Source organism: Cygnus olor, chromosome 5 (assembly GCF_009769625.2).
Source record: "Cygnus olor isolate bCygOlo1 chromosome 5, bCygOlo1.pri.v2, whole genome shotgun sequence".
NCBI lineage: Eukaryota > Metazoa > Chordata > Aves > Anseriformes > Anatidae > Cygnus > Cygnus olor.
Window position 1 is genome coordinate 40,045,083 of NC_049173.1, and position 22,481 is coordinate 40,067,563.

General features: G+C 34.0%; 1 protein-coding gene across 1 annotated transcript in view; it reads left to right on the forward strand.

Moving 5' to 3' along the window:
* FMN1 (formin 1) overlaps positions 1-22,481 on the forward strand; it is a 194,501-nt gene that overhangs the window by 113,772 nt on the left and 58,248 nt on the right. Inside the window, 6 exon segments of the mRNA XM_040558445.1 lie at positions 7,674-7,735; positions 8,531-8,619; positions 13,286-13,415; positions 15,039-15,185; positions 18,307-18,366; positions 20,415-20,535. Of these exon segments, the coding sequence (XP_040414379.1) occupies positions 7,674-7,735; positions 8,531-8,619; positions 13,286-13,415; positions 15,039-15,185; positions 18,307-18,366; positions 20,415-20,535 (609 nt within the window).

Sequence of the window (22,481 nt, forward strand, 5' to 3'; positions counted from 1 at the left end):
TAAACGACCATATCTGGCACCCAGATGTTTCAGCTTGCATTTGATAATGAGCCAGCTGCCACACTTTGGGAAGGGAATCTCCTGCACATGTTAGTTTGAGAGAATGAAGTTCATCCTTTAACAGATACATTTAAATTCTTGCTGTATCTGGGTACAGTCTAGGGAGATGACAGGGTAAAAATGAATAAACATTTTGTGTAGTATTGACACTTACATGATGAAGAGGGAAAGTTTATATCATCATACTGCACCTGTCCTGATGCTCAGTTTTTTGGAAGGTGGGAGAGGAGGAGAGATCCTAAGTGCTGTAATGTTCTGAGAACACTAACAAATGTTACTGGTGAATTTGGTACTGAAGAGGGCAATACAGTTTCTAGTTAGACCACTATTAATAATATTAATTTCCTGAGCAGAAGTGGACAGAATATCTGTCTGTCTCAGTATGCTATATAGAACCTGTATATACACTTAAAAATCAAATAGAGGTAAATTATGCATAGGTTTGAGATTATTTTCAAGTCATTTTCACTGTTTTTTTTTTTTTTTTAATTAACATTTATACAGAAGGGATGAGGAATAGTGGAAATGAGCTGTTAGATAAGGAACATGCTGTAACACTGCAGACTTAAAGAAGTAAATTCCTTTTCATGAGTGTGCTTCTGTCTTACTTCTGTCATTGTTCAGCTGAAACATTACAGCTTGAGAGACAAACTTGTGGCTCAAGACTACTTGTGTGGCTTTGCTGTTAAAATATTACGACTCACTCCATAGTGAGGAGATTCAGTTCTGTAACTAATGGGAAATGCTGGTTATAAGTATATGCAAAGACCCTCTGTGGGCACTGGTCCCAACAGCTTACTGGCCATCATTCCAGTCACTCAGGCAGTTCCCTTTAGAGAGCTAGCCATAGCAGTAGACTAGAAAGCAAATAATAATAATGTTTTTTGTAGTTTAGGTCATCTGGGCTGGCTTCCCATGAGGTACTGAGATCTTTGTTCAAGAGTAAACTCAAAAAATTTGGGGAAAGCTCAGATGAAAAACAGCTTCAGTTACAGAAAGCAAGATGTAGATAAAATATAGATGCCTGTGTCCAAAAGAGTAATTCTCCCAAATCATTGCCTACATCACTGCCTGCATTTTGCCACTAAAATTGTGAGGCACAAGAAGTTCTGCTTCTGTATGTTGCTGGAAATAACTCTCTGTGTAGTACCTCTTATTTCTATCAGGATGCATTAACTAGATCCTCTCACATACCAGAATATTTTCTTTGGGACCAAATCTATGAGATGCGGTAGATCACACCAGATGCACACTTTATAGCTTATTGCACTCTTTGTGGCAATAAAGTACCACATTACTCCATGCAGAACAGCTGCAGACTGTGCTAGCACATTTACCCAGGCAAGTGTTCAACACAGGGTAGTGCTGTAATGCTGTCAGAACTTAGCTTGTATGGCAAAGGAGAGAGCTGAATGCTGATCCTTGGCATTAAGACTATTTCTAATGCTAATTATATATATATAATATATATATATTATTTCCTAGACTTTAGGTGATTAAGTATAATGTGTAAGACTCCATTTATTAAATCAGAATAGCACTGGCCAACCTGTAATAGCATGTATGGGGACCTAGTATGTTTATTGTGCATTTGAAGCATTCTTTTGTTTACCAAAAATGTAAGCTAGGTATGCAGAGGCGCATTAAGCTTTGAAGATAATAGAGAACTTAGATCATACTTAGATGGGATGAATTAAAATTGATTTTGTTACAAAACATGGGTCGTGCCGTCTGCTTTTGTAGATTCACCTTCACGTGGAAAAGATTTATTAGGGGACTAGTATCTCAATAATGATATTCTGATGATGGACAATGCAAATGGCTATCATGCCAATCTACATTTAAAAAATTGCTTTGTATTGTGGGAGGAGACAAACTGACTTTCTGTAAAGAACACAATTAATACTATTGTGCAATGGCAGTCAACCAGTTAGAAAAGTGTTTGATTGGTCTTCTCCAACTTGATTTGTGATTTACCCTTCATTGTCAACATATTGGAGCAAATAATTGGAAGAATGTGAACAGCAGCTTAACTCTCCCACACTGATGATCAGTTCAATAACCATTCAAATTATATATTATGTTTCTAATCATTCTGTCATTTCTGTGTGGTCTTCCTCTAATTAGAGGCTATACAAGTTATATAAATAGGCTGCATAGTTTTAATGCAATTTATGGCTTATGACACATCTAAACCTTAGAGAACGGTGTCATTTTTAACTAGGCACTTGTCTTAACACCCAAGAACCTATGTCTTATATGTATAATGCAAGCTATTCCAAAGCAACACTAATCTGCAAACCTTAGTGGACTCAGAATTTCTAAATCCCAGCTTGTGTTTTAACCATATCATGTGGCACAAATAATTTCAGAATTCTATTCTGTATTATATTTTGGTAATACTTCGGGATAAAGTGTTTTGGAATATTTCTTACTTTCACTATATGAAAAGAGTGTTATGGGTTTTCAACTAAAATATTTTGCAGAATGGAAGCAGAGATAAAAGTTACAACTGTTGTTCTGAAATTGTGTGACTTTTCCATCTATACAGAATATTATGCATATGCATTCTGTGCATTCTGCATACTACGGATGAAGTACAGAGATAGCTGTATACCCATCTCAGAAGCTGGAAAGCAATTTCCTTTAAAAGTTATTTTCTTTGTTCTGGAAAATTCACAACATACGTTTTTGTACGTCTGCCTTGGGCATCCAATCTAATGTTGGTTGCCAGAGTCTTTTGCTCATGTCTTCTTGCAGCACGTGAGCTTTTCTAGTCTTCTAAACCTACACTGTGCATATGGTGCTTCTTAGTATTGTATATCTTAATGTTTTTGTGTTGTGTGATTGGTGAACGCTGGAGAAAGCCTTTAAATAACTTCAAATCATCAGATCAATTTTTCAGAAGTAAACCAGAGCAATTTGGGTATTTTAGGTGGTTTTGTCAAGTAGGGATTTGTATTTAACAATCATAGTGACTTTCTAGTTGACTAGAGGGAAGTGATTGCCCCACTCTACTCTGCGCTGGTGCAGCCTCACCTCGAGTACTGTGTGCAGTTCTGGGCACCACAGTACAAAAAGGATGTAAAACTGTTGGAGAGTGTCCAGAGGAGGGCGACGAAGATGGTGAAGGGCCTAGAGGGGAAGACTTATGAGGAGCGGCTGAGGTCACTGGGCCTGTTCAGCCTGGAGAAGAGGAGGCTGAGGGGGGACCTCATCGCAGTCTACAACTTCCTCGCGAGGGGGAGTGGAGAGGCAGGTGACCTATTCTCCATAATCACCAGTGATAGGACCCGTGGGAATGGTGTTAAGCTGAGGCAGGGGAGGTTTAGGCTGGACATCAGGAAGAGGTTCTTCACCGAGAGGGTGGTCACACACTGGAACAGGCTCCCCAGTGAAGGGACCAAGCACCAAGCCTGTCTGAATTTAAGAAGCAATTGAACTGTGCACTTAGTCACATGGTCTAAACTTTTGGGTAGACCTGCGCAGTGCCAGGAGTTGGACTTGATGATCCTTATGGGTCCCTTCCAACTCGGAATATTCTATGATTCTATGATTCTAGATCAGTCACAGTTTCATTTGCATTTCCCAGTGATGAGCTTCATGTTCTTATGATATCGAGCCTTAGTAGGAAGAATATAACACATAAAAGAAATCAAGTACTTTCAGGCCAAATGAATGCAACTTTTGCAAGCTCTTTTTATTTAAATAACATATTTCTGTTTTATCATGAAGGAACAGTTAAGATAATTTCTTCATATTTCATAGTTTGTCACATTAAGTGGCGTGATACTGTTGCATATATGTAAGCTCTGTCGTCAGGACTTAAATCCTGATTTAACCACAATGTGTTTAGTAGGAATGAGGCTGTATATCAGAGTCAGCCTTAAGACTTTTGGTATTTAAGCAAGTTAAGAAGAAAGAACTGTCTTTTTCATATTTAACCTTTAAGCTCTACAGTTGTATGTAGACTGCAGACAGTATGCTTTAAATTCTCAGCTTTTCTTTGGTTTACATTTTTAAAGTGATAAAATAGAGCATGTGAAAAATCTGTGCCAGTAGGGAATCTGTTTTTTACAGTTAGATTCATTTTTAAAAAGAGTCTGTTAAAAACCTTTGGTAAAAGTTTATATTTGAAGCATTACTCTTAGTATGTGAAATGTAGTTGGCAAGTATTTTTATGTGTGCCTGTTAGTTTGAATGCATGATGCTGATCTGTTTTTTGTCCTAGCTGACGGTTATTATATCCTAATGGGTGCAACCCTGCACTAATGATCCTTGTGTATATAAATTCTTCTTGTTGTGAGCAGACACCATAGGCCACATAAAAATGTTTGCCTCAATTTCCCTGCAAAAAAGGATCTCAGAAACCAGACTTGGCCAAGTAACAGATTTTTTAAAGGTAGAGGAACCCAATAAAATTACCAGCTTTTCACAGCATGAGTCTACTTCCTTTCAACATTGTGAGGTGTAGGTGAAATATTCTAACTGAACTGACAGTGTAAGGAAGACAGCTAACTAGAAAGCAAGATAAAAGTAAAAACCACCAATGATGATTGATATTGTAATAGCTATTAATTGTTTTGGAGCCTCTTTTGTAGATTTATGATACTTCACCTATATTACTTACACTTATGTGAGTCTTGATATAATGAATTTCAATGCATTAAAGTATTGTGGCTAAATTCACTGTATCTGGAATAGCATTTTGAAAAACATCAAAGCTCTTATTAATTTTATTAATGTTAAAATACATATGAATAAAGCTTTCCTTTTTTTTTTAACAAAACAAATTGAAAAGGTTTAGTTCCTTGCAGCTCTAAGGAAAAAGTAAAGTAATTAGTTTCTTTGATCTAGAGAAATGTTTTTTTTTTCAGCTGCCCCAACTCAAGTTAATTTACAGAACATACTGTGAACGTATTGCACATGCTGTATTTTAGGAAGAATATGAAGAATACTGAGACACCTGTGAATTTGGGGATTTCTTCCAGCTTTTAAAATCAATGTTTCTTTAAAAAAAAAAAAAAAAGGAGAGAAGAAAAAAGTAAATGGACAATTTTTGTAATTCTATATGTTTTCATTTTTGTCTATTGCTCCAAATGTGTATGGCATTAAGTTTGATCAGTTTGAATGAAAAAAGATAGAAGGAAAAACATAAAGATGTAAAGTACATAAAGGTGAAACAAAGGAATCTGCTGTAGATTTTGGCAGTACTTCGGATTTTTTGGAAGTGTGTCTCTACATATGCTAACATCCTAAGATGTCATTCTATCATCGAATTGAGAAATATGGCTAGATTTTTAACTGTGACCTGTCTGCATGGACATTGCCAGTAACAGCAGGACAGGTTGTATATCAAGTAGGACAGAAAATATTTTCTTGATTCTTCCGTTGAAACACACAGTTGCCCCAAAAGATAAAATAATTCATATTAATGTCTCTTAACACTGATTATTATTAATTCTGTTTAAAATTTGTTAACGGCTCATATTGTGTTTTATTAATCTCAAACATTTTGGCATAGGGAATAGTTTATCATGTTACTTGAAAACAATGCTTTTTTCTTAGGTCTGTTGTTAAGTACAGAAAAGTTTTTAACTACAGAGCATTTAGCATTAAAAAAACACTTCGTGATTTTGGCGCCATCTTTGTCACAGTTATATGTACAAACACTGATATTCTTGTTAATGTGTTCTTTTTTCAAAATCCTTGCTCTAATTCTAATAGTTCCATACTTAAAAGATCTACTATTTGTTACGTGTTTTGCATTTCTAGTAAGAGTTAAAATTACCTCCTATAAGTTGTTTTTCTAAACAACTATGGACTAATAATTTTTTCTTCATAAGCAGATTTCAGAGTATCCCAAAATAGGGTGGAAGTGAAAGTGTAACGGAAAATTTTTGAACTAAATATGCGTATTTAAAAATCATAAAGTTAAACATGTTAGACTATGAAAACAATTTTCCAGTACCTTTTCTAATCACTAAGGGTTTTTTGAAATTTCACTGGATAATGCAAAAGATAATGCAGTTCATGGAACGGTCTTGCTAGAGCTGACAGATGATCTCATAGATTCAATTCCTAAGGATTTTTCTTTAAAAACAGAATTTTGTCTAGCTCTATAGGTGGGGTTTAATATTTGGTTACACTCTTTGGAGTTTTGTATATTTGAAATAGGACAAAATAGCTGTAGGTATTGTTTTGTTTGTTTGTTTGTTTTTTCATTGATATTGTCTTCTTCAATATAATTATTTACTTCTAAGCCAGGTGTAATGTCAACAGATTGAATCATAATTGACAAGCAAAATTTTAAAGCGTTCTAAATGTCATTGAACCTTTTAATAAAATTAATTACCCTTCCACAGAGAAAATTTACTAGCCTGCTGGTTAATATCACAACGTAAAATCGTGGGGTAGGTGGAAGAGCAGGCGAAAGCTTATTACTTTTAAATAATTATTTAAAGATGTGTTACTTGCCTCTTTCAAGCTTGGATTGCAAATACAGCAAACGCTTTTAAAATCTTCTAAATTCACTAGTAGTCAAGTTTCCTTTGAATAAATATAATCCAGTTGAAATTAAAAGTTATCGAGTACTAGTAACAGGGTGATTCACTGGTTATGTGGGAAACTGGTAGAGGCCTTAATCTTGATTCTTTTGGGATTAGTGTTCCCAATAACACTTAAACATAAGTCAGTAGTTGGGAAATTGTGCCCGATCCCATTAGGAATCTTGATGAAATAGTGTTCTAGAAAAATTAAACATCCAAGTTATTCATCTGTCATTGTGCATCTCTTAGCTTGCTGGACTTTTACATTAGAGAGCATTAGAAAGAGCGATGAACCAATACACTGCCTAAATTTTAATGGGATTTTCAAGTGTTGGAAACACATAATACTGTATAATCCAAATGTAGTAAGATTTGGAACAGGAAACATTTTGAGACTTCTCATTTTTGGTAACAAGCAATAATTAATCATTGAAAAGTATACTTTTGGTGTCTGTGTGAGATTTAGAAGTCTTTATCTGGAAATTTTCTTGTGGGTATTTTTCTAGTGGATAAAGCTAACTCAATTGCAAACTTCTTTGTGAAGATACCTTAAAAATCTTTAATACAACCTGATTTTTTTTTTGCAAGTTTGTCTACCTACTTCCCAAGATTGGTAGCTCCAAGACAAGCTGATCTCACAGTTTCATATCTCCCTGAACTCCCATGCACACAGGGATACTGTAAATGCCCTAACTCTCAATTTCTTCCTATTCAGCCTTCTAAGCTACTGTGAAATCTGTGCTATTCATTGTCTGGTATACAGTGTTCTCATGTTCTCCAGGCTGGCAGCTGCACAGGAAGCTGACCACCTGGCAGGTCATATCCTTGACTGCTGAATATACTGGAGAGTAGAACTCCGTTCTCCTGAGATAGAGTTTATAATAAGCTCTTGCATGATTGCTGCCATTTAAAATCAGAAAAATAAGATATTGAAAATAGAAATTATTAATTGGATGTAAATACATTTTTTAACTAGGGCAGATCTCTTCCGTATGTTTCCCAAGAAACAGAATTGAACTCACAGTTTGTTTTCTAACAACTAATTAGTGACTGTATCTTATACAGCTATTCTGTGTGTTGATGACTCTGTAGTAGACCTGGAAACACTGGAAGCACTTTATGAGAATGTAAGTAAGTTGGGATACGTCTGTGCTTAATCACCATAGCATTCAGAATTTCAGATGTGCAATAAGTAAAATTTTATTTTATCTTGTCGTTTGAAACTAGAGACATTATGTAGAAAAATTCTTTAAGGAATTTAACAATAATACAATAGGTGACATCAAAAGATATCATTGAGAAGCGTATTTCTCTGACTGGCTTAAGAGTCAGAAATTTAAAACATTGGCATGCCTTTGGAATCAGGCTAAAATGATGTAACAGTAAATGATGTAACATTAACAAAAGAAGAAACATCTAGCAATGTTCTCTTCTGAACTGCCTGAAAAATACTGGCCTTATTAAAGGGATGTTGTGTGCTAAAATGCTGATTTTTTTCTCATCCAAGATGTAAGTGGATAAAGCAGTGAACTCAGGCTAGTGCATTGCCATCCTTACCTAAGTTGCTTTGTAGACAGCATTCTTTAATTTAGACTGTGATGCTGAAATTTCGTACAAAAATATGTTTACAGTTGGCTGTAGAAATATCAGAGCTATATCTATGATTTAAATGCTTTGAAGCATCCTATAGCAATATTTGCAGTGCCATGCCCTACAAGGATGCCTTGCTTTATGAACATGGTAGTAAATGGAACTGCAAAGCAGCGAAGGAAATTGTCATACTAGATCAGTGCTAGCTCACTCTTTTGGATAGTCTAAATGTGTCCATCTAAGTATATAATTATTTGCAGACAAACAGGTAGAGCAATAATTTATTATTTTGTTTTAAAATGTTATTAATTACTTTATATTAATTCACTCAGAGAGCACAAAAAGATGAACTGGAGAAAATCAAGCAATATTATCAGACTTCGAAAGAGGAAGAACTGAAGCTTCTAGACAAACCAGAACAGTAAGAGTTTTTTTCTTAATATTTTATCAATTATGTAGTGTAGTCCTTTGGTGATATGTTAAAAAGAATCTTTATACATAATATTTGCTAGATAATTATTTTTTTCCTGTATTTCAAGGCATGGTGTTAAATTTGTGTTTATCTCACTTTTTTCAGACGTTACAGGTAATACTTGGTCTACTTGGAGCACCAGAACTGATTAAATATGTGGCCTTAAATCAATAAAAAATTATGTTTCTATTCTTATATTTGTAGAAGGCTTATCCTTCCCTTAGAGTTCTTAAGGCTTTTTTAAATTAAAAGCCTGGTCCCATAAAGCAGGGCCAGACTGATTTTGCTTGTTAATACTTTGGAGGAGCTAAACAAACAGAAGGTTTTGGGGAGTCCAAGGCACAATGTACACTCAAGTCATGCTGTTTGAAGGCCTACTAGGCTGATTCCACAGTTTGTCTCCTGTGACCATTGTGGGCAGTGACAAATGTTAGGATGAAACAGTTCCTAGGTGTAGCTTCTGCTGTTGTGATAAACTTTAGACCAATCTGGAAATCATAAAAATCTGTGAACACCATGGTAATACTGAATTTTATTTTAGTGTTTGTATTTGATTCCGGATTAGGCTTACCAGTGGTATTTGTCTTCTGCTGTTTTGCCACTTTTCCCTTTGTATTTCCATCCTCTCCTAATCACAGTGTGATTTCCTGCCTTGAAGCATCTACCCATTTTGCATCCTTTTCTCTCTCGTTCTATTTTTGTCTTTTCTGCTCTCTTTGGCATAAGAAAGGGTAGCAAGGGGAAGGATTGAAACAGTAGAGATAGCATATTATTGTTTGATGTCAGAATTATTACATTTCCATACCTTTTTTCCCATTAGACTGTAGATGGTGAAGGGTGGATTTTTTTTTCCTCTTTCTAACACAAAGCAGCTAACTACTCAATGGTGATAGCTACATACAGTTCACTAGGGATAGTTCATCTTGGAAGATGAGGCTATCACGCTCTCTTGAGTAAGAGTGGCTTAAGAACACTTAAACTATCTTGTTCATGTATCCTGTATCCATTTTTTTCATTGCCTTGGCTTGGTGCATAAGAATACATTATGTGACTAGTCGATGTTTTCCAGAGTTTGAATCTTTGGCAACCTGCAAGTCTGAGTGAAATAAATATAAATGTATTTTGTGTTCTGGAAAACATGAGTCTTGTAGAGCTCTAGAGTTATAAAAGGTTGTCCCTTCTTGTAAATTATATTGGAGAGGGGTTGGTGGAGAAAGGCAGATCTTAAACACAAAGTTCGACTTAGTCTATCATTGTTCCATAATTAAAAGTAAAGAACTGTAAATAAAGCAGTTGTGCTTGGTCATTCAGAGTGAAATACTAGTGTTAAAAGCAAAACCTACTCTATCAATTATTAATCTTTGTTGTCACTGCAAGTCTTATTTATCCCCTTTTCACTCTGTTAAACTGCATAGGTTAGGAAAGTTAGCTTTTCAAGGTGTTGCCTCTTAAGTAATTTCTATTGCTCCTTCAAAACGAAGTCCTTTCTGAAAACTCAGTAGATCAAGCTTTAGCCTGAATGCAGAACTAGAGATTTGTTGGAACTGCATATGCTTAATAACTCCATAAAACATTAGAGACAGAAAAGTGCAAAATTGTAGGTATGAGTAAAATAATTTGCTACAGGGCATAAACCTGATGTATTTTCTTTAATAAGGATCAGAACAAAAGTGCAAATTAAACCTTTTATAAATGGTTGTAAATACCAGTGATAGGCATTCATTTATTGACTTGAATTCACTGAAGTCTAATAGAAATCTGTCATTTTAAAATGCTTTGGATTCCCAGGCAAATAGAAAATTTTACTTGCATCACTAATGCTCTCCTTCACATGTGTTTTTGATTTGTTTTGCTGGCATGTTACACATGCTATTGTTGGCACAAACTGTAAATATATCTCAGCAACATGACAATATCCCCCAAATTATCCTTCACGATAATAGTTGCTAAGATGCTAATTAATATTCATTAACACAATGAAGATTTATATGCATAATTGGCCACAACTTGTGTCTTTGCTAGCAGGATACAGATGCTTAAGCTAGTTTCCAATAAGATCCTTCTAGTTTTAATATAATCTTTGTGAAGTCCTCGCTACTGTGAAAGAAATACTAATGAAGGAAATGGTAGCAAAATACGTTACTGAAATGTTCTGTTGTGTATGTAGTTTGAATTCAGGAAGTAGTGGACTATTGATAATTGCAGATAAAATAAGGCTTTCTGTACAAGCAATGCCATTTGCTTGTCTTCTACATACAAATAATTTTCACTGACTTCAGTTTAAATCCTAGTGGCTTCCTTAGAAGCTTGCAGGATTAGATACACCTTTTTAACAACAACAAAAAAAAAATTTAAATCTAAATGTTATAGTCTTTAATGTGGATAAATGTGACCCAATAAATAGTTCACTGTTATAGAATCATCCTTCTTTGACTCTCTTTTGAAAGAATGTTGTATTATACTAACAACGTGGTAATGTGTCTGATTTTGAAAGTAGTTTCAAGTCCTTTGTTACAAGATTCTGGTAGGATAAAAGAGTTCTCAAGTAAATGTATTTTTTATTTATAGTTTCTGCAGAAGAGAAGTAAAATGGACCTCACACAGATGAACAGCAAATTCTTTGTGTTTACTTTAGGCCATGAGAAGTGTAGCAATGAGAAACCCATCATAAAGTTATGTCACAGTCATTGTAACTTTAAGTCAAAATCATACTTTCCTCATTTTAAAATTGCAACACTGACTGAACTTTTCTCTGAAAAAAGCTTCATCCACCTGAATGTGGTGGTTTATCTTTGATAAACCGTAGGTTCATGCCGTGACATTCTGTTTGGTAACTGCTGAGATCAATTCTTCTTTGTGACATATTTCAGTTATAAATGTTTGGTCAGGATATTTACGTTGAATACTTTGAATTCCAAAATCTGGAGACATTTTCTTTTTATGCTAAAGGTCTTTTAATTCTCAGCACAATTACGTTGCACTCTGATGACCAGAAATGTGGATAAAAGTTCCCCTTTCAAGGGAAGGCAAGAAAATGTATCATTTGAATTTTTAAATTTAAACTTTTAAAATATATGTATGTATGTCAGAACTTTTGTGAAGCAGTTGGGGTTTTTCTTTCTTTTGTTTCTCTCACACGAAGTGCACACAAAGTATCCTCTTTTTTTCCTGGCAATACCATTCATTCCCAATAGGAAGTATTTTTATTAATACCAGCTTGGCATTTCTTTTTTTTCCCACTGCTTAAATCCTAGAGCCAAGCCTGGCCTCCCCAGTCTTTCTCTCACAATAGATTTTCTCATCAGGCAAGAGAGAAAAAGTCAGAAAAAAAAATGATGGTCCAATTAGAATGTTGTATTTCACACCAGCCACAGGTGGATGTTACCAATTTTTCAGACATGCGCTGTGTATTCAGCAAAGCGTTGCATGCATGAAAAATTTATAAAGGTGATTTAAAGATACTGGTATTCGTTATAGTGAGAAAAAAAAAGAAATAGTTTGAAGAAATCAGATGAATTGGTTTAAATAATTAAAATAAATTTAATAAGAATTCAATCTAATAATGATTCAGAAAATGTCCCAGAGTTCAATCAGGAAAAAAAAATCTTTAAAGCATCATATTAAAGGGGATCTAAGAATATCTGTAGACAGGAGATTGGAGGAATTCTACTAAAGTGATATTGGAGCAAAAGACAGTTTGTTTCTAGATTTCAAGAAAGCATGCATAGCACTGGAATCATTGACTCAAAACCCACAAAGCAAATTATGCAAACCCTGTTATTATAAGAAATGTTAAAGTTTCTCGTATTATTTAGCCAAAATCTTACATTTTAAATTGAAGAAAAGGGAGTAAATATTCGTGTCTTGGGATGCTTTCGTTTTGTAATACCCGAACTGGAGTTGTTGAATATACTTCTATTTGTTTTTATTTACCAAAGAGTTAAAGTAAAAAAGGTGGAATAGCTTCATGAGAAGAGTGAAAGTGTGAGAAAAGATAAAGAACAATTGTTGTTTTTCAAAAGTTGGTAACTTTGCTGAACAGTGACTGAAGAGAGAGATAATCTGCAAATATTTTAGAGCTAAATACGCAGCTAGGTGCATTACCATAAAACACACTGCTATAGAATTGGAAGCGTGGTGCAAATTAGTAAAAGAAAATTGAGGTTGAGCATCAGAAGAAATTTCTTGGCAGACATTCTATATTATGAAATAACTTTGTAGGAATATGTTGAGTTCAGTATTGCTGGGCATGTTTTAAATTGAAGCAAAAACACACAAGTGAAAACACTAAATAGCGGTTCTCTAGCTTTTGCTTTTTTTTTTTCCTTAAACCTATGATCTTGCCTTATAATTCCTCTTTATTATTAGACAGTGAATTCATGTTACAAGAATTAATGTGTTACATCTTTCTTGGTATCAATAGGATTTCTTAACGCATTGAACACAGAACACTGAGGAGAAAGTATACAACAATTATAAATTCTGTCAGAATTTTGGATCAAAGTAGGAAAGATTGCATTATATATGTATTTCATAACACTACAGCTCTGATCCAGTATGTACCTCACGGATGTGAAATGTAGGGATTCATTTAGTATCTTTTTTTTTTCCACAGATTTTTATATGAGTTATCTCAGATTCCCAACTTCACAGAACGAGCTCAGTGTATTATCTTCCAGTCAGTTTTCTCTGAAGGGATAACATCAGTTCACCGGAAAGTTGATATCATTACTCGTGTTTCCAAGGTAAGTCCTAATGGGAACTAAATAAAAACATAATGTGTTTTAGATTGCTTATGTGGGTTTGTTTGTTTGATTGTTTTTACCAAAAGTGATGAACCTTAAGCATGGTTATTGGCTTTTCAGGGAAATAAAAATATATTGATATTTTTAACTGCATATAAGAACGTGAGGAGGAGGTAAGAGGGAAGATGAGTTGTGTGTGATGCTGTATGTTCTACTTTGGAAATTTTTTTTTTACTTGAACATCAGATTTTGATTACTTCGCACATTAAGTGGAAAAATAGATAACGTTGATCAAATAGAAATTAAATATCAAACTAACTTAGTCCATGGCCTTGCAAAGTTACTTTGTTAGTATACCACTATGCAAACTTGACTTGCTTTTAGTTTGTGTCAAATCAGAGATCATTTGGTTTGTCCACCATGAAACTACTGGTAATACAATGTAAACATACTTCTACAGTGAACTGTATAGTAGCTGACTATAACATACATTAACTTACTGATTTCCCATGGTATCCATACATTTCTGTTACCATGATAGAGCAGATTTCTAGTACTTGGCAAAGCTTTACCTAAGGTTTCTTTACAATGAATAACTGAAGAGAAGATTTTGAAATTATAACAAAATATGAAAAGTAAAATGAAATAAGAAATAAAAGAGAAATGAAATAGTGTCCTGAAGGTATAACAGCCTGGCCAGGACAGCATTTAATTTATTTTATTTTTTTATTTTATTTTTTTATTTATTTTTGCTATGTGGTGTCTTTCGAACAGCTTTGCTGCCACAAACTACCCACACTCTATTCCTTTGGATATTCTTTGCATATTCTAACAAAAATAGTTACTTAGTATTCCCTTTCCAAAGGAGACATAAAGAAGACACAAAGAAGTTGTATGAGATAGGGGAAGAGTCATTACCCTTAGTTTACTTAAGAGGACCTCATATGACAATTGATTTTTTTCAATGTGTAATATAGAGCTACATAGTTAAGAATTAGGCTCATGGCCTCAGAAGCTTGATTGATAACATAAGTGTCTTTATATAGAAATTAAAATAATTTATTAATTCTCCACTTTGTTGCTAGATTTCTTTTTTCTTTTGAGGCATAATAATTTTGTCCTTGACCCTGGTATATCTGCACTAAGTATAGATCCTGAAATGTGAATTTTCAGAGCACCAGGGCCAATGAGAAGCAGACTGAATAATGACTTTCTGAGTGTAACCCAGTGGCAGCAAAAATAACACATCTCCATTTGACTGTGCATTATGTAAACTCACGAAAAAACACTTTGTCTGTGAGATTTTTAAAGGCTACTGAGGATATTTAGTAATATCCTGCTGTAAAACTTCTTCCATTAATCTTTCTGTCATCTACATAGTATATAATGCTATATAATTTACCTCATGTGGATTAAGTTAAAGATAGTATCTTAGGCAGCTATAGCCTAATAAATTCTTCTTTTAAATGTTTGATTCCTGTACCAGTTTTAGCTTCCTTTCCCTGTAGAGGCACATGAGAAACAAAACCTCCTTTAGCAAAAATAAAATCTAAAAAACTTTGTTGTGCGAGCAATTAGAATTTTTGTGTCAATGTATGTTTCATACTAGTATCCATTTTCCAGGCCTTGCTGAACATGACAAGTGTAAAGGAAATTTTGGGTTTGATTCTGGCTTTTGGAAATTACATGAATGGTGGGAATAGGACTCGAGGTCAAGCTGATGGATTTGGTTTGGAAATACTTCCCAAACTAAAGGATGTCAAAAGCAGAGTAAGTACTCTATTTAATTAAAGATTTATTTTCTCAAGTGATATCTTTCTGTTTCATCATTTGTCCAAACTTAATCTTTTCTCGTTTCTTTGCTTGAAAGAGCGAGGCACTTTGTACCATTTTCTTCTTTTTTCTCCACGCTTTTTACCTCTTTCTTCTACTTACATGCTTGTCTTCATAATCTCCTATTTCTCCTATTCACTACCACTAAAATTATTTTCTCTTGTGAGAACTTCGGTGTGTCTGTTTTACTAGTTTTACTAAATTACAGTAGGTAGAGAGACATGAGAGATCACAGACCACTGAAGTCTTCTCCAGCAAATATCCCCATACCTTTTTCTTCTTTTAACTGTAGCTGTATGTGAGTAAAAAGGCTTTAAACGTCATGTTAAAAAAAAAAAAAAAGCAGCACAGAATGTACACTTTAGAATTAGACATAAAGGATTTAAATATATATATTACAGGATTTTAATCCTCTTCAAAACGGTGTGTCAGATCCAGCAAGATACTGTCAGTCTTTTTTTTGAATTGGCGGTTAAGCAGATAAAGGGCATGAATTCTGAATGGCATAAACAAGCAAATGCTCATAGATGGCAGTAAATTATTTTTGTCAAAAATTGAGAACCAGTAGCCAATTTTTGATTAGTCATGCTAGGAACAAAAGAAGGCTCAGACACACTGTGCACGCCTTTTGAGATGAAGTTACCTTGATCCTTATTTCAGCAGGGTAGAGGATGAGGTGCTAGATAATGCAGACAATGGAAGCACCACTCAAAAATCCTTCTCTGCCAAAGCATACCTAGGCGCCATGTGGATATCAGAACTAGCAAAGAGTAGGAGGTATTTTCTACTGATGTTGGTAAAGATTTGGAGGTAGAGAAAAACTGTTCTCTCACACGCTTCCTCTCTTCCTAATTGAAGTGCTGTTCTAAATTGTAAGGAAAATACAGTTGTTTTTTTTTTTCCCAGTTATGGCATATGTAAATAGGAATGTTCTCAGTTTGGGAGATGGGCAACGTCAGATAAACAGTATGTCTAGGGAGCTTTTTATTTTATTTGTGAGTGCAACCACTAACAAACAGTAAAACCAAGATTTAATATTTTTTTTCTGTGAGCCACTGAATTTATGAAAGTTTTTCCAAAGGATTTGTGTCTTTTGTCTCCTAACTCTTACTTTCCTCTTCACTGCAATAGTTCAGCTGTCCCATATGACCACTTTTTTCCAGTTCTACTCCATGGACAAGACACAATACAAGCTGCAGCTAAACTAGATCTAGGCCCAGCTTGCCAGTACTCAGGTGTTCATTGGTCAGCTAGCTGCCATGAGGAAAAATGTAAAACAACTGAGCTCTGCCTGGCTTTTCTCAGTTGAAGTACTAATTTTATCTCTTTCTATCTAACCATTAACTTGGAAGAATTTAATCTTCTCTGGGACTTTCCAATTTGGCTGGATTTAGTCAACACTCTGCAAAATTATGAGTTATGAAAAGGAGTGACAGATGTACAGTATAATTGCATAAGACTTGTTCTTTAGCAAAACAAGCTAAAAAATTACAGTACTTCCAGTTTCCTGGTAGCCAAAATAAATATATTATTAGTTTATATTGCTATAAGAAGTAGGAAAAACTAGTCTCCAAAATGCATTAAAAAATCAAAGGGGCCAGCTGCTATAGGCAGATATGGAAACTTAGAGATAACTGGAGAGTGTTTTTGTGAGGAAGAAGAATGGAGGGTCTTGCATATCTGAATACTAAGGTGTCCTGTGTCCTGTTGTTCCCTTTCTGGAAATTGACAGCAAACAGTATGACTTCTAGGTAAGCTAAATTCCAGGAGCTAAGGTAAAGTGTCAATGTTGAATGTCTTTTATTTCATGTAAAGGTTATTTGTTGTCACAGGGATGAGCCTAGAAAGCTACTTGATACAAAAAAATAAATAAAAATCTAGCTCACCACTTCAAAATCCCTGTGTTTTTTTCATATGGAAATACCATTTAAACAAAAGTCATAGGTTTGATAGCTTAATATATAGAAAATAGAACGGGCATATTTAACTTCGGAAAAACAATCAAATATTCATTCAGTTCTTTTTTGTCACACAACCTGCCAGCAATTCTGAAATGGTTATGTAAGCAGAGTGGTTTTGACTACATGATAGCAATGACTTGCTTAGTTAAGAATTTTGCTGGTGTTTGATATTAATAAAATATTACGTGCTGCAGGCTGTAATACAGGTGAGGCAGCTGTGTACAGGAAGTCAGACATTCACATACATTTATACTAATACTTGTCAATATAGGGTATAAAACCCCATTAAAAAACAAACAAACAAAAAAAAAATACAGCAAAGACATCCCAGATATAATTCCCTATATTCTAATTCTTTTCTGTTGTTGAACAGTACCCTGTAATGTGTAAGTCAAAGTTTTCTCCTTTTCCTTTAGTTCACATCCTATGCTGAACCAATGACATACAACAAAATAAAATGTTCTATACATTTATTGTATGCAGGACCAATGGAAAAGATGTTTCCACAAATACAGCATTAAAATTCATGTTTTTAAACAAAAAGGAGATGAAATATACTTGTTAGGTACATGCTGTCCGGTTTTATATTTGGTGTAAAATATGAAAATTACCTTTGCCCCTTCCAGATCTTTATTGTAGATGACTTCAGACTGGTCAAATCAAGAATTTCAGCTGACTTTAATATATAATACATTTAACTATATATTTTTAGGTAATATTGTATTCAAGAATAATATATAATATAATATTATTCTAATAATATTGTTAATGATATGGTTAATATAATACAAGAATGCCTTGTATTATGAAAAAATGTACAGTGGCAGCTTCTCCCACTGGATGTTTTCTGTACCTGCTATTTAGAATGTCTAAGTCCAGTGGTAGCATAATCAAACCTGTGATTGTTATACCATTTTTTTTGTCAGCAATGTTAGGAATAATGATATTGTGAATTCTATTTCTCACAGCAATAAAAATAAATAATATATTTTGAAATACAGTAATTTTTTACTTGAAAACAGTGTTAGTCATACAACATTTAACGTTTGTATGTATCCATAATCCATTTTTAATGATATATTACTGTTTTTCCCTAGGATAATCGTATTAATCTTGTGGATTATGTTGTCATATATTACCTGCGCCATTGCGATAAGGTAAAAGATTTATTTGCTGTACACCTTTCTAAAAGTGATTTCTTTAAGAATTTGTAAAAGGGTTTGCATTTGCCTTTTCTTTTTTTTTTTTTTTTTTTTTTTTTATTTATTTGACCACGGTAGCTGTGGACCTCAATAGGTCTGAAGTTTGCTGTAGGTTCTTTGATAGTGCTTTGGAAAATCTTACATTAACTCTGGAACTAAACACTGCAGACAGCTGTCTGTGACTCTTGCAGGCCGGACAGGTTATCCCTCCAGTCGCTTCTTCTTATAACCTGGTTACTGTAACATTGCAAATTTTGTTTGATGTGATAATAATGCAAGACAGAAGCAATGTTTGTCTCTCATGACAGAATACAATGACAGGTTGATATTTTAGAATAGGTGACTCAATTGATGGAGGTGAAGTTAGATAAGGAATGTGGGAAGAGGCATGGCTGCTGATTTGAGTTACTTGTGTTTATGGGGCTTTTTGATGTGTCCAAAGTTTTGGAGTGGAAAATTTGAACTGTTTTCTTCAAGTGAAAATGTCGCTATTGATTGATTTTAAGTATGTAATTTCTTATTTTTGAAATTAAGATGATGTCTCCATTTGATATTTGAATTCTGGTCAGTTCATTGACCAGAATGATTTTTCATGGCCTTATCTCTGGTTGAATATAAATGTTATTTCTTTTTATTTTTTATTTTTAGTGTTTAAAGTTTTTTTTGGTTCTTTGTTCTTGTTTTTTCTTTTTCTTTTTCTTTTTCTTTTTCTTTTTCTTTTTCTTTTTTTTTTTTATTCTTACATATGCATGTTGAATTGAAGAGTTAGTTGTCATAGAAATTTTTTCAGGGAGTAAGACTAAAGGAACTGAAGACATCACTAACACTGGAGGGTCTGCATGTCAGGACATTGTAGAACAGCTCCTGAGGCTGATCTATAGAGAAGACAGAAAACTAGCAGATATGAGGATCTGTACAAATAGGATTGTTGATTTTGTTTGTTTATTTGTTTGTTTTTTCCTGAAGCAGGAAAATAAAATTTCTTTACCCTAAGTGCCTGTCTTGTAAAAAAAAATCGCATTACAAAAGCAATTTTGTCTAGTCTGTAATTTTATTTATTTATTTATTATTCCTGCAAAGTTTCTGCTATACAGTAGTTTTACTTCAGGAAATTCTGGAAAAACAAAACAGTTTATCTTCTCTTTGGAGGAAGTGGAGACAATTTAAGTTTTATCCATTGTACTGTTTTCTTTCCCTGAGTGCTCATATCTTTCATATCTTATTTGTTCACTGTTTACAAAATAGTTAGTTCTCCAGCCCATGAGCTTTCCTTTATTTCAGACTGAAATCTGTGCGCAGATAGTATTTTAAACTCACTAGTATATAGTTAGGCAGAGTAATGTCATTGTAATACCGTTTATACACTGTACTTGTTAAATTTCCCCTGCTTAGAATCTCCTAAAGCTGGTGGTTTTTTTTTAGTTCTAAATTTTTTTTTTTATTGTGCTAAAAATAAGGTATATGCTTTGGAGTTCCATACAGATATTAAACTTAATTAGTGAACTGCAGAGACCTTCAACTATATATTTTTCTCTGTATAAAATACTCGAGGCAATATATAAATATTGTTTTCAATTTATCCATGTGAAGTGTGTATATATGTATTGGATTGGGAAAGAGTGAAACCACAAACTTTTGGCATAAGATCACTTGCTCCATTAAAATAGGCATTCATGTTACCTGGTTTTAGGAAACTTCTAATCCGTTATCTAAACTTCTGTTGATATACAATGACCTAAAATGTTGTGAGCTTATTGTTGCTTCATAGTTCAAATTGAGCACAGTTTGCATTACAATGTCTAAAAGGAAGTTTCAACACTCAGACTGGTCAGGATTTCATCTTAAATGATATATATATGCTGTTTTAGCAAGAAATATTTAAAATATGTTATTTTTGTGTGTTTTTAATAGTGTTTTATAGATGCCATTTCAAAAAAGTAATTTATTTCACTGTAAATGCATTTAATTTTCATAGTGGCCTGTTTGTTTGTTTGTTTGTTTAGGAAGCAGGAACAGACAAGAGTATTTTTCCTTTACCAGAACCACAGGATTTTTTCCAGGCCTCCCAAGTTAAGTTTGAAGACCTAATAAAAGACTTAAGGAAACTGAAGAGAGACCTAGAAGGTAACTGGGAACTTTCAAATTTGTTCGGCTAACAACTAAGTGCCATTTAAAATGTGACCTTTATGAGGTTTGCTTATTGCTAATTAGGTTTATAGTGTTGATTCATTTGAAGTTTTTACATTGTGGCACAAACTACCCCCATAAAATAGAAAAAAAATATTTCAAACTCATGACTTAATAAAAATGAAAGTAAAGGTACTGAAAAATAATTTTCTATAATTCCTTTTTGCAATTGAAAGACCCCTAAAGAAATGTGTGAATTTTTCTCTGGCTTCTTCACAACTCTATGTTTAACTGTAGATAACCTGCTAGTTCCATAACATAAATACTTTCTTCAATACTCATGTAACAACAATTTAACAGCTTCAAGAAAGAGTTGAATGCTATTAATGTAGAAATAAAACACAGCTTTCCAAGGCACAGCAAAGGGCAATGGAAAGCTCCAGTTCAAAATATTTTCACCCTGGGACATAAAATAAACATTTAAAAATGTTTATTATAAAGAGGGGCTCAGAAACCCAACTCATCTATCAATCAAGGTATTGAGTGGATATGAAGTAGGAAGAGTTGCTCTCTAAGTGTTACAAGCAGTTTCATTTTTATTTTGTGCTTCATATGACTCTTAAAAATAAATCCTGTGAATGATGACTGAATATTTCAAGCCTGTCATTTTTGCTAAGGCAAAGTTGCTATTTTTACTGAAGCAATTACATGTAGAAAATAGAATTTTGGGACAGAATCTGCATAAAAACTCATAAAAATCTCCATTTACATTTAGATAACACATCTGCATCAAAATGCAAGAGTATTTTTTGAATCAGAGTTGAACAAGCTGATTTTTCAATGTAAAGCAATGAAAACTGTTAGAAATAATTTATTGTTACAGTTAGAAATGGCTGAATTAGGTCACTAGTATCTTTAGGATAGTTTCAAAGGTTAACAGTGGTAGGAAGGTATCAGTTATTGTTTGTTCGACCCGGGCAGAAGTGAGTGCTCTATCTCCTCTCATCGCTTGGCCCTGTAAAACCCTTGGCCTGCCCTCTTTTGGGCTAGTTTGTGCAGAAACATGATCCGTGTTTGATCTTGTACTTTTTCAGCATGTAGTCCTGCTGTAACGCATCGTAGTCTTGTAGGATCTGCATTGAGGCTGTGACATTCACATCATATTTGTTCTACATTGCAAAGAGAGAGACAGAAAGTAGGAAAAGTACTTCAACTAACTTATAAAATTAAAACTGCAGCTTTCTTGTAATCACTGATTTCTCTTTCAATGTGTTTTCTTAGATATTCAGAGAAAATTCGTTATGTTGAGGTTGTTTTCACCATTTTTCTTTGTAAAGATGTATTTGAAACCCATCCAAAGCAATTAACATATAAAGTTAATGACAGCAAGGATTTGAAACAAAAAAGGTTGTGGAAATGTTTTCAGATGTTGGTATTTTATCACTCAGAAATATGCAGCAGGATTCTAACAAGCATTCCTGTGAATAATTTCTCCTACATTTAAACAAAGAAGCAATCACTCATATAAAAATGTTGTATCTCTTTCAAACATTCCCTTTCAATTTTTTTCCCTTCAGATAATGCTGTAGTTTATTTTTAAATCGAAATTTTAATTGAAGAGGTTATAATTTTAACACGTTCAACAAAGATTTGATGAGTCTCTGTAGTTTATTGTAGCCATTAAAAAGTTGTGGCTGCTGGCAGAATACCAGTGAAAGTCTAAAGCTGAAACAGATGTGAGTAGCAGAAACCAAGTCCAGAGAAGCGTCGGGCCCAGCTATCCAGACAGGCGCGGCCCTTCAGATGTAAATAATTTGAACAATATTAACTGGAGCTGCCTGTGTTATAGGGTACATTGGATTTATTTCACACTTTGGTTGGCTAAGGTAGTCTTAAACAGATTACTGTGAAAGTGGGATGAGACAAAAGTAATAAATGAAAGA